The 12541-nt window shown below is 52.5% G+C and overlaps 2 protein-coding genes across 2 annotated transcripts; one reads left to right on the top strand and one right to left on the bottom strand.

Annotated features, from left to right (window-relative positions):
- Positions 1–5591: 5591 nt before the first annotated feature.
- On the bottom strand, positions 5592–7186 carry POSPLADRAFT_1095329 (hypothetical protein; the record flags this gene model as incomplete). The annotated part of the gene is made up of 5 exons (XM_024483125.1): positions 5592–5895; positions 5948–6051; positions 6104–6248; positions 6298–6342; positions 7029–7186. Coding segments are annotated over 5 exons (756 nt in total), but the record flags the coding sequence as incomplete, so codon positions are not given.
- Positions 7187–7774: 588 nt separating this feature from the next.
- Positions 7775–12424, top strand: POSPLADRAFT_1043317 (hypothetical protein; the record flags this gene model as incomplete). The annotated part of the gene is made up of 16 exons (XM_024478278.1): positions 7775–7978; positions 8039–8209; positions 9130–9510; positions 9562–9624; positions 9673–9789; positions 9846–9975; positions 10032–10330; positions 10394–10540; positions 10594–10727; positions 10786–10901; positions 10955–11111; positions 11161–11252; positions 11309–11612; positions 11663–11842; positions 11897–12040; positions 12091–12424. The coding sequence occupies 16 exons, from the start codon at positions 7775–7777 to the stop codon at positions 12422–12424; spliced, it is 2973 nt and encodes a 990-aa protein (XP_024344986.1).
- Positions 12425–12541: the final 117 nt, after the last annotated feature.

Genomic DNA, 12541 nt, shown 5'->3' with positions numbered 1-12541 from the left:
TACCTGCTAGATGGTCGCGGGGAAGATGAAAAGACGAGCCAGATGTGAGAAGATCGATACGAATAGGCAGTATGCATGAGACTCGAGTCCATGTATATCTAATTCGGAAGCTATGTCCTTCAGCCCGTGATTAGCTGGAATGATCTGCGGTGTATTTAGGGGCTCTCGATGGGAAAAGATCACGCATATGACATTACAATCAATCAATGTCCGTAGTGACGTACTCGCCACACCGAACAGTCGTCCACCGCACCGAGCCGTAACGTAAAATTAAGGCGATATGTATTCATGACCACCGGCACCCCCTCGACCTATTGAGATCTGTGGGTACACAGGATTGCTCACTGCAGACACATCCGTTTGTCGAAGTATTTACTGAACTTGTTCGCCTCCCACTGCATGTCTGCTTATCGGCGGTTCATCGCACTATAGAACGGTGGAGAAATGCAGTGTATGCTTATCAGATGCGCAGACGTCATACAATGTCTTGTGTGAATAATGATTTCGCCGCTTAAGCGTGATCTTAGACGACTCAACTGCTAGTCACGATGCGCATTATGATCTATAAGACCGGTGCCATTTCCCAAGGGACATGCTGCAGCACGACCAGTTGAGGTGATATACATACCTATACGGGTGTCTCGCTGCCCTGTGATCAAGAATCCGTCCGAATCTGCACACGTAGGGCTGTTGGTCCGTGATAGCGGCTCTTATACCATCATGCAACTTCCGGAAGGCGCCGATGCCTGTATATGATGATTGATCCTGAGACACATAGACAAACCAGTGACTCATCGCGTCCTGTCGCAATTCAGGGTATTGATAATCTCTTCACAGGAATCAACTACTCCGAGCGTACGGGCCGTGGCGTCCGTAGGCCTGTTTCCAGAAGGGCTTTGAACAGCAGTTACGAAGCACACAGCCTTGCTAGCTCACCTGTACGTGATTCATTGGGGTACGCCCATTACTCGCGATAGATCCGACAAATTTGGCTTGTGGTTCTGTATCACGACAGATGTACATAGTGACACGGGTAGACGTTCATATAAGTCCTGCTCATGGCGTATTTCAGTTGATTTGGGAAGGGCAGATTCGATATCGACGTGCCTTGGTCTGCGTTCTCGATAGTGGGGTTGATCGCATTGTGCACCAGCACTTCGGTCTTCGCGCTATATCTTCGTCATCACTGAGCGGTCCAGTAGTTACATGTGTACGTAGCTGTTACATCTGCAGTGAGTGCGGGCACATACGTCATCAACTATCAGATGCAGAGAAGATCGTAGGTACTGTATCTGCTGCTCTTGATCCGGTCTCATCCGGGTCTTGAGCCAGGGTGCCTGATACGTTGCCTCTTGACGAGGACAGTATTCTGCTTACCAGAAGCGTACATTCAACTTGACGTGTGCCGTATGGCCTTTACTCTGTCACCACGTCCTTGCCATGGCGCAAGGCTTTAGGAGGACATTGCGATCTGCGTGAGACCCTGGGGTCTGAATAAAATGTACATAGCGCATCTTTATGCGGACCTGCTTTTTTAGCCTTATAATTTCATCGCATGGTGCGTAATGTTAGAGCCGTGGCCTCATCTTCAGCTGCAAGATTTGATACCAGAAGCCTACGTCTGAACGAGCGTGTAGGAAGGACGTTATGAATGCCCTAGTCTAGGACTTCCTGCGAGGTTTCTCACACTTCGCGCGGATGTTAATGTGGGCAGCGAGTGACGTGTCAAACGAAAAGCGAACCGCGTAACCCTAGCGCTTACTTCTGATTCCCACGCCCAGTCGCCGCGAACTTGTCTCTTCTTGTCTCCGACCCTTCCTTTCAAAGATTCAAATAATAATATCTCTGCTTGCCTGTACACATGCTACGACGTCACACCAATCGTTTCAAGTTCATTAGCTTCTACACTCCAAGTGAATACAAATGTGCATAAATGACCCCTATTCCCCGTGCAGCATCAAGTCAATACACGGCAGCGCCAGCTAGCTTGCTGCAATCATTGTCTGACTCCGGCACTGGTATCGAAGGCTATAGATTGTGTCATCTTTCATTGGGACGCTGCTCACGGACTGGCTTTCGCTCCATCTTACACTCGCCGCTGCTAGTGCATTGCCAGGTCCAGAGTATACGAAGGGTTGCAGAATACGCCGGGAATAACATGCTGGAAGACTTCTAGAACAAGTGAATGGCTCGCGCTGTCGAGATGAGTACCCCTGTCATGTCGGGCTTCCGTATGATTCTTTCACTGCGAATCCACATTTTGGGATGCCTTCTGAACTACTGCGCCAGGGTGATCTGCGCGCTCATCCTTGACTCACACGAAGCCTACCTTGGGTTAGCCTATACTTGCGAGCACTCGCCTGTGACGGATGGGGCTAATGGATGACGCAGGGCAGTTATTAGTGCAGACGTCTTATAACAAGCTCGCGACTGCAGGAACGCGGAAGCTCACATCTATCACGTCCATAGAAAGCACGCACAACTCCATCGTGTAGGTGTCATCCACTATGTATTTAATGTTGAACTAATTCTCAGAACGCCTCCGCGTAATTTTGGAGGCTAACCTCTTCGCTGATGGATGTCGTACTGAGATCACTCACGATGCTGTACTGTCCTTCGCGGGCTGCGCTATCCGATGCACCTGTACAGATGTAGGCGCACCGGTGATGATTGTGCCAACCCCTCCTCAATGGGAATGATTCCTTTCCGTGACCCTTTAGCGTTGTCTTCTGTCCTATTCGATCAGTGCTATCCCTACGGAACCTGCTTACCGCAGGCGCGGCGGTCAAGCTTTTGTTGTCATACGCGACTACCCTCTCATCGCTGCCCGTCCCTAGCACGCGGCTGGGCGCGCGCATTGGTACTGAGCAGACGCCGTGCATGGCACCGTTAGAAGCGCTCTGGTTTGTACGGAGGTTTTTGGGGAGGTGCAGATACACAGGCAGGAAGGGAGGACGAAAGGGAAATGGTTGGCAGCGTTGACAAGATACACTGTGAAGTAGACATTGGTTACTGCAGCGCATCTTCGTTCACATAAGTATGAACAAAGGCGATAGGGCATAGAAGATCTGACCTCTGGAAGATATACTATCAGAATTTATCACGTTCCCAAGAGAGGAAGCTTCATACAGGTATATTGTCCATCAGCAGAGGCACGATACTCGTGATGGCTGTACCAACGATAGCAAGCCAATTCACGATAGACAATAAGTTTGCAATTGACCGTCGCTCCCATAAACATCGCAAGACATGCGTCAAGTTTAGAGAAACATGATAAAGTAGAAGCGCTGAGATGCGTATGTTTGGTTTGGCCCAAGCGTTGAGTTGGCAGCGGAGACGCTTACCAACTGCTGCATAAGCAACACAATTCTCTCGAAAGCTAACCACCCACACCGGTATAAGTTTCATGGAATGAATTGTATGCAATAATTGATACGCACGTATATTCCAAGTTCAATTGGATTATCTCTTCTGAAAGAGACCCAGACATTGTAGTGCGAGTCGAACACGACCAGAGAGATGTGAGTAGAAGACAGTGACTGAACACCTACCATTAACGAGTCTATATATGTGCTTGAGTGCGCATGTCGGCAAATGACTTACCTCACAAAGCGACGGAGTTCGTACGTCTGGAACAGCAGGTCTTACAACGCGTGCAGTCTACATTGAGATGTCTAGACATGTTGCGATGTATCACACCGTTCTTATACCATAGCCTCGCCTTGACGGAGACATTCCATAACTTTTAAATGACTTACTTGTGGGCGTTGACAGCTCACCACACAATGAGATGTCGCAGAAATGATGAATTCTTCTCGACGGAGAGGTGATATGAGAGTACCTACACCGAGCATGAGCGCGATTTGCCATGGATCGAGCTGAGGTGAGCATGAGTCATCAGTTTCATTGCCAGTTGTTTGGATAGAACACGTTAAAACACAGAGCACTAACGCATGCTTAACCTGATGCAGTCAACCGAAAGGTTGCGATAGGAACAGGCGCGATCTACTCAGATGCGGCGGCCTACTGTGTAGACGCCACGACGAGCGTCTCTTGCGCTTGAGATACGATCTCGGCATTCGAACTCAATTTCTTACCTGCGATATGCGCGTGCCTGCTGCATAGCAAGCGAAGCTCTGAAGTTGACCATGGTGAGTCTCTTGCGTGATGTGTATTATGCCCAAGATCATTATTCATGTATCGTCCAGGCTCCTTATCATGAAAAGTATTATCCATAAATATTAAAGCCCAAGCCGGTCGGGCTGCATATAGTCCGACCTAAGCTCCCGAAAGCCCTCCGGGAGCGTCTGGAGCTCGGAGGGTGGACTAACCAATGTGCACCTTGTTGATCGTTTTCATATCCCCATCACTGACCTTCTCTGAGAATGACTCAACTTCGAGCTAATCAACACCGCTGATCAGAACAAAGACAGCTCGGCAGCAGGTCGAAAGCTGAGTGTCTTTTCATCATGAACGCCGCATTGATGCACTCAACAAGGCCGCCACGTAAGTGAACTACGGGATTGTGAGCCCGCACGCTCTGTCTGACCAAATCCGATGAGGCGTCCCGCTGCGGAGAGGAGCAAACGACATGATGGCAGGACAAAGTACGGGGACGCGTAGGTATACTTGCGAATTTTGCTGATATAGTAGGAAGAGAGGCCGCTCGCCGCATGGATGGCGTTGAATATCCGCCCGCGCGTAGCCTTGGCATAGGGCTTGCAAGGATTCCCACGTACCATTCGTTCTTTGCAAATCCGTTTCGCCCTCATTCAAAGTGATTCCATTCATAACGGCACTTGAACGATCCTCTACCCAGAGCCAGTGCCTTGTCCTACACATCTAAGTCTGAGGCGGGTTTGGCCACATAACAAGTTGAATCCCGAACATCGCGCACTCGACCAGTAGCGCAGTTCATGAGATCATACACCCACGGCACGAGGACAGTCGAATTCTAGACGGGCGACGACCGGGAGGCCCGCCTCGTCGATGTCTGCTCCCTTGGATATCCACGCCGCCCTCGCCATTCCTATCCGGAGTCTCGCCCTCCATCCACACCATCACGCCTGCCTCTGGGACCAATGCTGCGGGATCCCTCTCAACACGGCGCTCCTGCCGCAGAAACACTACCCACTGTGGCGCCGGGCTTACCCCTCTGCGCTCGCCTGTCGTCTCTTCTGATCCTGCCGACCCATGAGCCGAAACCTCCTCTCCCACCGCGTTCGCTTCTGCGCCCTCTTTGCTAGCATCCACCTCTCCCTTTTTTCCCACCTCCGCTCCCGCATCGGGCGCAGGCGTTGCCGAAACGGCCATCGCGATATGCCCCGCAATCATCATGCATCGTAGTTCTTGCGCACCGTCCATGAGCACCGCATCTGCCTCGCAGAATCCCTCGGGCACGAATAACACGCTCATCTGTGGATACACAACTCCGTCGAGGACGAGGCACCGATCGTGGTCCTGGCCAGCGCCTGTATCCGCCGTAGATCGCGCATCAGCGCCTAAATTCGATTTAACACATAGGGGAACGTACCGGATGCGCTTGACCCCTCGCCTGTTCCGGCGCCGGCTTGTGCAGGGAGTGCCTGCGGCTGCCACTTTCCCGTATTCGACCATACGCAAAACACAGACAGCCACCCGCTGAGGTCGTCCGCGCCATATAACGTGGGGTCAAAGTGCACGACGTGCGTCCAGAAGGACACGTCTGGCGTGCCGGCGAACGCGTTAGCAAAGCGCTGCAGAACGGGGCGGAGCATCGCGGCCCAGCGCGCAGGTTCGGGCCCGAGGCCTGCGAGCCACGTGGTGCGGTCGAGGAGCTTCTGCCAGTCGGGCTGCTCGCCGGCAAGCGTGACGCTGGGAAGGCCGCATGCGCAGACGGGGCGGAACTCGAAGTACCTGAATGATATGTGTAAGCAGATGGTCATAGTAAGGAAAGACGCAGGCGTACGAAGAGAGTGAGGAGAGCATGAGGGTGGAGCAGACAGTGGTGTCGACGAGGGTGGTCGTTGTGAAGTCGGGGAGGATCCATCGCGTCATGCTCTTGTCTGCAATCTGTACAAGCATGTCAAATAAAGTAGACTGCCTATGGAGGCAGGTAACGTACATGCTCTTCTAGTTGTGTTGTAAGCTGCCGCGCCACACTTGCAAAGTCAACGGTGTAGCGGGACTCCTCCGCGGTAATGTGGACAGGTTTTTTGGCCTGTAAATCGCCAAAAGAGCCGCGCAGTTCTTCTCTGTGCGCGTTGACACTGTTCCTCGTCACGGATTCTGATGTCTAAAGACAAGTGTAATACTCACTAAAAGCTAAGCTGGCTGAGAATAGCTATCCAGACGTCATCAGGTCTGAAAATTCGGGCATGAGTAAGGTGCTGGATATCCAAATAGTAGCTATATCCAAAGCCGCTTCAAGAATGCGCAGACAACGACAATGGGAGATGGACGGTAGCACCGCCAATTTACACCTTTCAGGATTTGAATCAAAACTAACAGACATCAATCTGTAACGTGTGAGGGTATGACGTCGGCGGACATCTAGTAGTCAAGTCGAGTACTCAATGTGATGTCGAACCGATATTTGAGCCAATGCCTCGGTAAGATCTATCTCATTCGGACAAATTCCCCATCTTGGAAATAATAGGCCGAACGCTTCATTACCTCCGTCCCCCCTCCAGTATCGAAGCTGTTCTCGTATGTGTATCGGACCAGCACACACCCTGTAAGTGGTCCTGGTTCCGATCGCATAGTACTCAAGTGGAAGTAGCAATCTGCGGCTTTCCAACTGAGCGCAAGGGCCAATCAGAAAAGAGTGAGTTCCACAATGATTGAGTTTGTCACGATTCCAGGACCATCGGAACATGCATCACGAAGCGCATGCGTTCGTTATGGAAAGCGATGAGAAGCTTACGAGACGGATTCCACCGGTATCCGAGCTGCGGTTCTTTCGTCTTTGGAAGCTAAGACTCGTGGTTGGTCCGAACAACGCACCAGCCGTGCCTGGGACGCCCTGTCACGTATGCCCGAGAGCTCACCTGATAGTCAAATGTTGGTGTGTGTTGTAGGCATGAAGGACGGTGTGCACAAAACCATTGCTCCGAGGGTGGAGATTTGATAGTTCGTGGCGAGAGATAGACGACTGGAGGACCTCTGCACACTGCAGCCACTGCTCGGGGCAAGCCTGTTGCAAGAGCTCCACGACGCCGCCATCGGGATCGCGAGTGTTGGTCGGTGGGATTGGAGTGAGATGCGGCGAGATTGTGAATGTTACGGGCATGTAAGAAGTAACGGAGGAAAGGATGCGAGTGGTTCAGTGCAGACGGCAGGGTCGAGGAAGAGGCGGAACCGAGGGGGGCCATGAATGCGTTGCTGTACGAGCGTGGAAAAGACATCTCTGCTTTTTTAGAGTGGCTGTAGACGTGACAGATGTCCGGCTCACACAGGACAAGGGAACACTGATTGCGAACACGCCAGTGTCATGTTCCGCTTCCAGTGGACGTCTGTGGGTGCCGCCTCTGGGTCGTACCTGTGCTTGATGGCAACTCTATTATTCAATGCTGCTTATCCAGAAGCATGCTAAATCTTGCAAAGTAAGGATATACCTTGAGAGCTCTATTTCAGCGCCTCGATTAGAAAGCGTCTAGACTTTGAATTTGAAGAGGGCGGAAGCCGGAAGCGCCCATCTATATCAGGCGCCGGTGGCCACACGTGGCACGTGCCCGGACGCGACTGGCAAAGAAACGCGTGCTGTCTGCTGCTCTGTTCTCCATCTCCCCTCATCATGTCTGACCTCCCCAATCTCCTCCTCGCTTCCCTTAACCCTACTTCACGAAAACAGGCAGAGCAAAACCTACAAACACTCAGCGTTCAACCCAGCTTTCTCTCCGTCCTTCTCCGCCTTGTCCTCGACCAGTCGCAGGACCGCGCCATCCGGCTCGCCGCGAGCGTTTATCTCAAAAACGTCGTCAAGACACGATGGGAGGACGTGCGTATCTCCATAAAGCAAACTAAGCATGCCTGTCTGATCCTGATGTTCTTGATACAGGAAGAGCCTCCCGTACCAGAGGCGGACAAGACCGCTCTGCGGAGTGAGCTCATTCCAGCCATGATCGCGCTCTCGAACGCGTCCAGCAAGGCCATGCGTGCACAAATAGCGGAGGCGATATCCCTGATTGCGAGCAAGGACTTCCCGGAGCTGTGGCCGGATCTCATGGATGTGAGTTGTCCTCTCGCGCTGTGTTCCGTGGCACGCGGATCCTGTCTATGCTGTTCATGCAGAGCAGACGTCTGTATGCTTACAAAGGCACCTTGAAAGACGTGGTACCGCTTCTAGCCACCTCTGTTGGTTGCCTGTGGCTGCTGCTGCATATGCTTCTGTTGCTTTATGTTTGCAACGGAGACTGTGGCGGCCCAATCACGTGCCACCTGGGCATCTCTCTTACACGCTTCATGCAGCGATGAGCTTGATATCCAGTCCCGATCACTCAAAGCCGGCCTGCCGTGGCTGTGTCGTGGTTAACTACGAGGCGCCTTTCAAACTTATGGCTCCATGAACAGCTCCCGATCTCGGACGGGCCACCATTGTTGATTTTTTCGTGAGCACTAGAATGTGCACTGCCATGCCCGTCCATGCTGTTGCTTGTTGTTTACCGCTTCGAATTCACATGATCTGCGTCTGGCGGGACAGGCGATGCCATACAGAGCTTTTGTGCCGTCTATTGTCTCAGCATCACATCAATGGCAGATCTTTGATGTAGACTCCTCTGAGCGCTCACCTCGCAACTGAGCTTCCCGGGCACACTCGCAGTCGCGGGCGGTTGTGCCTCGAGTGCCTATCTCGTTCAATTGAGATGTCTCCTCGTCCTTTCAGAACGACTGGCTTTACATGTGCAGTCTCTATTCCAGCATACGCTGAGTCCAAGCGCATATCTTACGCCAATCTTGAGCTTCGGTGGTTTTGCTAGACTTCTAGATCGCCTCAAAGCCTACGCAAATCTAGTTGGAGAGTGTCCTTCTGAATGCAGACGATTTGCGATACGCTTTGAAGTCGTCTTTTCCTTGCGCTACGCGGCACCAATGCATTTCATCGTGCAGGATGGATCATCTCCCAGGACTTAACTGATCACCTCATTACAGCAACTCGTGCAATCACTCTCAGAAGAGAACTATGACGTGAACATAGGGGTTCTCGAGACTGCACACTCAATATTCCGCCCCTGGCGCTCAGAGGCACGCTCCGACCCCCTCTTCCTCACCATCAACTACGTGCTGGAACGCTTTGCGACGCCCTTCCTTTCGCTCTTCAACCATTCAGCGCAGCTGCTCTTCGCAGTGCCCGCGCCACCAAATCTCTCGCTGGTTGCGCAGGCGGTGGTATTGCTCGTAGATATCTACTATGACTTGACGTGCCAGGATCTACCACCGGCCATGGAGGACAACCACTTGCACTTCTTTGGGCCTCCGGATGGATTATTCATCAAGACGCTGACGCTAGAGCGCCGCGAACTGCAAGGAGACGTAGGTCATTGGTTTTGAGCCGTGTCCACTGAGTCTAACAACGCCATGCAGCTCGACGACACAACGCCGTCGCTATCTGCCCAGATCAAGACGGGGATTCTGGAAATCTGCGAGGTGAGTACCGGCGGGGCCGCGATCTGCTGTTAACTGACATTTTCGAAGCTCTATATCAAATTGTACCCGGAAATGATGCTGAATGCAGGGTCGGTGCCGGCGGTCGTGCAACAGGTGTGGCAGCTTGTCGGTACCGACCGACGTCTGAGCGTCGGCGACGACGGGGTAGGCTTCTTTTTCTTTTCACTATAGCCGCCACTTATACATGGGGCCTCTTGAAGCTTGTGTCACAGTCACTACGATTCATCTCCACCACGATCCGGACCGGGCACTATAAGGAGCTATTCGGGTCCCGCGAGACGATTTCACAGCTCGTGCAGGGCATCGTCGTGCCGAACGTCGGCTTGCGAGGCACGTTTTCTATCCGTTCCCCTGCACTGTGGCTAATGGATCTTACGGAACTCCAGAGCATGAGATCGAGCAGTTCGAGGACGACCCGCTCGAGTACATCCGTCTGGACCTCTCGCTGCCGGCGCTCGGCGGCGCGGGCGTGAGCGCGGACGCGATGACGCGGAGGCAGGCAGCAGCGGAGGTGCTGCGCGCTTTAGTGTCGTCTGGGTTTGAGGCGGACACGACCGAGGTGGCGGGCGCGTGGATTGGGCAAGGCCTGCAACAGTACAACGCGAAACCGGAGGTTAATTGGCGCGCGAAGGACACGGCGATCTACATCATGACTGCTGTCGCGACGCGCGGAAGCACAACGCAGGTGCGTCCTTATAGCTGATGAGATGTCAATCCATCTGGGCCGAGCGCTAACATACACTTCTAGCATGGCGTAACGTCGACGAACACGCTTGTGGACGTTGTGCAATTCTTTTCGGAACATGTCTTCCAGGACCTACAAGCTGAGGCGGGAAGTGTACACCCCATCCTCCAAGTCGACGCAATACGGTTCTTGTACACATTCAGGAATCAGGTGAGTGGCCTCTGATGTCGTCGGTGATCAAGTCATTGATTCAGCGTGTGCAGCTTGTCAAGGCGCAACTGCTATCCGTCCTCCCCCTACTCGTGCGCCATATCAGCTCAGAGAACTATGTTTGCTATACATATGCGGCGATCAGCATTGAACGGATCCTGTTCATCAAGCAGGGCAACCAATTGATGTAGGTCTTTCCGCTCGATAAATATGAAGCGCTCGCTCAGATATCTTAAATACGACAGGTTCACACAAGCTGACATCCACGAGCTTGCACCTCACCTCCTGGACGCGCTATTGACCAAGATTGAGAGCGCCGAAACAGCAGACAAAATTGCTGAGAACGAGTATTTGATGAGATGTGCGCGACTGGTATCTATATGCTGAGGAACAGAGACTGATTGACTTGAGTAGGCGCCATGCGTGTTATTATCACTGCCCGATCAACGCTCGTGCAGGGCTATGAGCAGATCCTGCTGCGGCTGGTCGCCATTCTTGGCGTGATCTCCAAGAACCCCAGTAATCCACTTTTCGATCAGTACATCTTCGAGAGCATGTCAGCTCTGATGAGGTGAGTCCATAGCATAAGTCGCTCCTAAGGTGTTCTCAGTGTATCTCAGATTTGTTGTCGGGGCAAAATCGACAACACTGCCGACTTTCGAACAGGCACTGTTCGGCCCCTTCACTATCATTCTGCAGCAGGATATCGACCGTAAGCTCCCTCATCATACGTCATCTGAATCGTCGCTGATCATTCTGATATGTCAGAGTACATTCCTTATGTCTTCCAGATCCTCGCGCAAATGCTCGAGTTACACACAACAGACGTACCCGCGGAGTACCGCAGTCTCCTTCCTTTCCTGCTCACGCCACCTGCGTGGCAACAAAAGGGCAGCATTCCCGGCTTGGTCAAGTTGCTCAAGGCGTTCCTTTCGCGCGATGCCAAGCAGATGGTCGCGGCGAACCAGTATCCTGCGGTGTTGGCTGTCGTGCAGCAGCGCCTCATCCCCTCAAAGCTGAATGACGCGTGGGGCTTTGAGCTCTTGCAATCTGTTGTGCAGCATATCCCACCGTAAGCTGAGATTGAAGCGCGCCGCGAGTTGATGACTGACACTAGTACAGATCAGAACTCAAACAGTACTTCCGCGCGCTGCTGGTCAACCTGCTCACGCGCATGCAGACCAGCAAAACAGACAAATACGTATACAACTTCGTGTACTTCCTCGCGTTCACGATGGCGCTTAACGTGGACGGTCTTGGTCCTGATTACGTGATCAGCTCAGTCGAGGAGATCCAACCTCAGTTGGTCATTTCCATTATGGACAAACACTACAGAATGTTGACACACTCCACCAGACTATGGTCACAAATTGTTGGCAATTTTGTTGCCCCACAGGCACCGCGTATGCCTCCAAAGGATCGCAAGGTCGTGGTCGTGGGTCTAACGCGGCTACTCACACAAAGCGTCCTGATGTTGCAAGAGCCCTCGGTGAACGCATGGTTAGTGGTTGTGCTGTATGCTTGGCCTTGCGTCCTGACCGTTCCTTCAGGCCTGCGGTATTCACTGCGCTCGCTACGCTCTTCCAAGAGCCCCAATACCTCACTAAGAAAGACGAGGTAGACGACCCCGATGCTGGTCTGACGGCCATCGACTTCGAAGAACAAACGGCGGGATACCAGGCAGCGTACTCACGATTGGCGGCATCAGAAAGTGTCACCGTTGATCCCGTAGCATATGTACGCGACCCTCGGGAATTCCTGGGCCAGGAAATGGTCAAACTCTCCCGGCAGGATCCTCGGATCAAGACATTGGTCGCCGCCGCAGATGCTACTGTCGCAAGGCCCTTCCTGGCGTCCTTGGCTGGTAGTGGATATGTCATCTAGCGTTGAGGGTAACGAGCCAAAGGCATTTTAGAGTACATACAATGTGATCGTCCTAGGAGTTCGTCTAAAAGCATTTCTGTCGTAGTTACTTCTCTGTTCATGTGTCCTACTCACTGT

This window comes from Postia placenta (assembly GCF_002117355.1).
Source record: "Postia placenta MAD-698-R-SB12 unplaced genomic scaffold POSPLAscaffold_1, whole genome shotgun sequence".
Taxonomy (NCBI): Eukaryota; Fungi; Basidiomycota; class Agaricomycetes; order Polyporales; family Adustoporiaceae; genus Rhodonia; species Rhodonia placenta.
The sequence above is the reverse complement of the archived record's forward strand: the minus strand, read 5'-3'. Positions and strand labels throughout refer to the sequence as shown.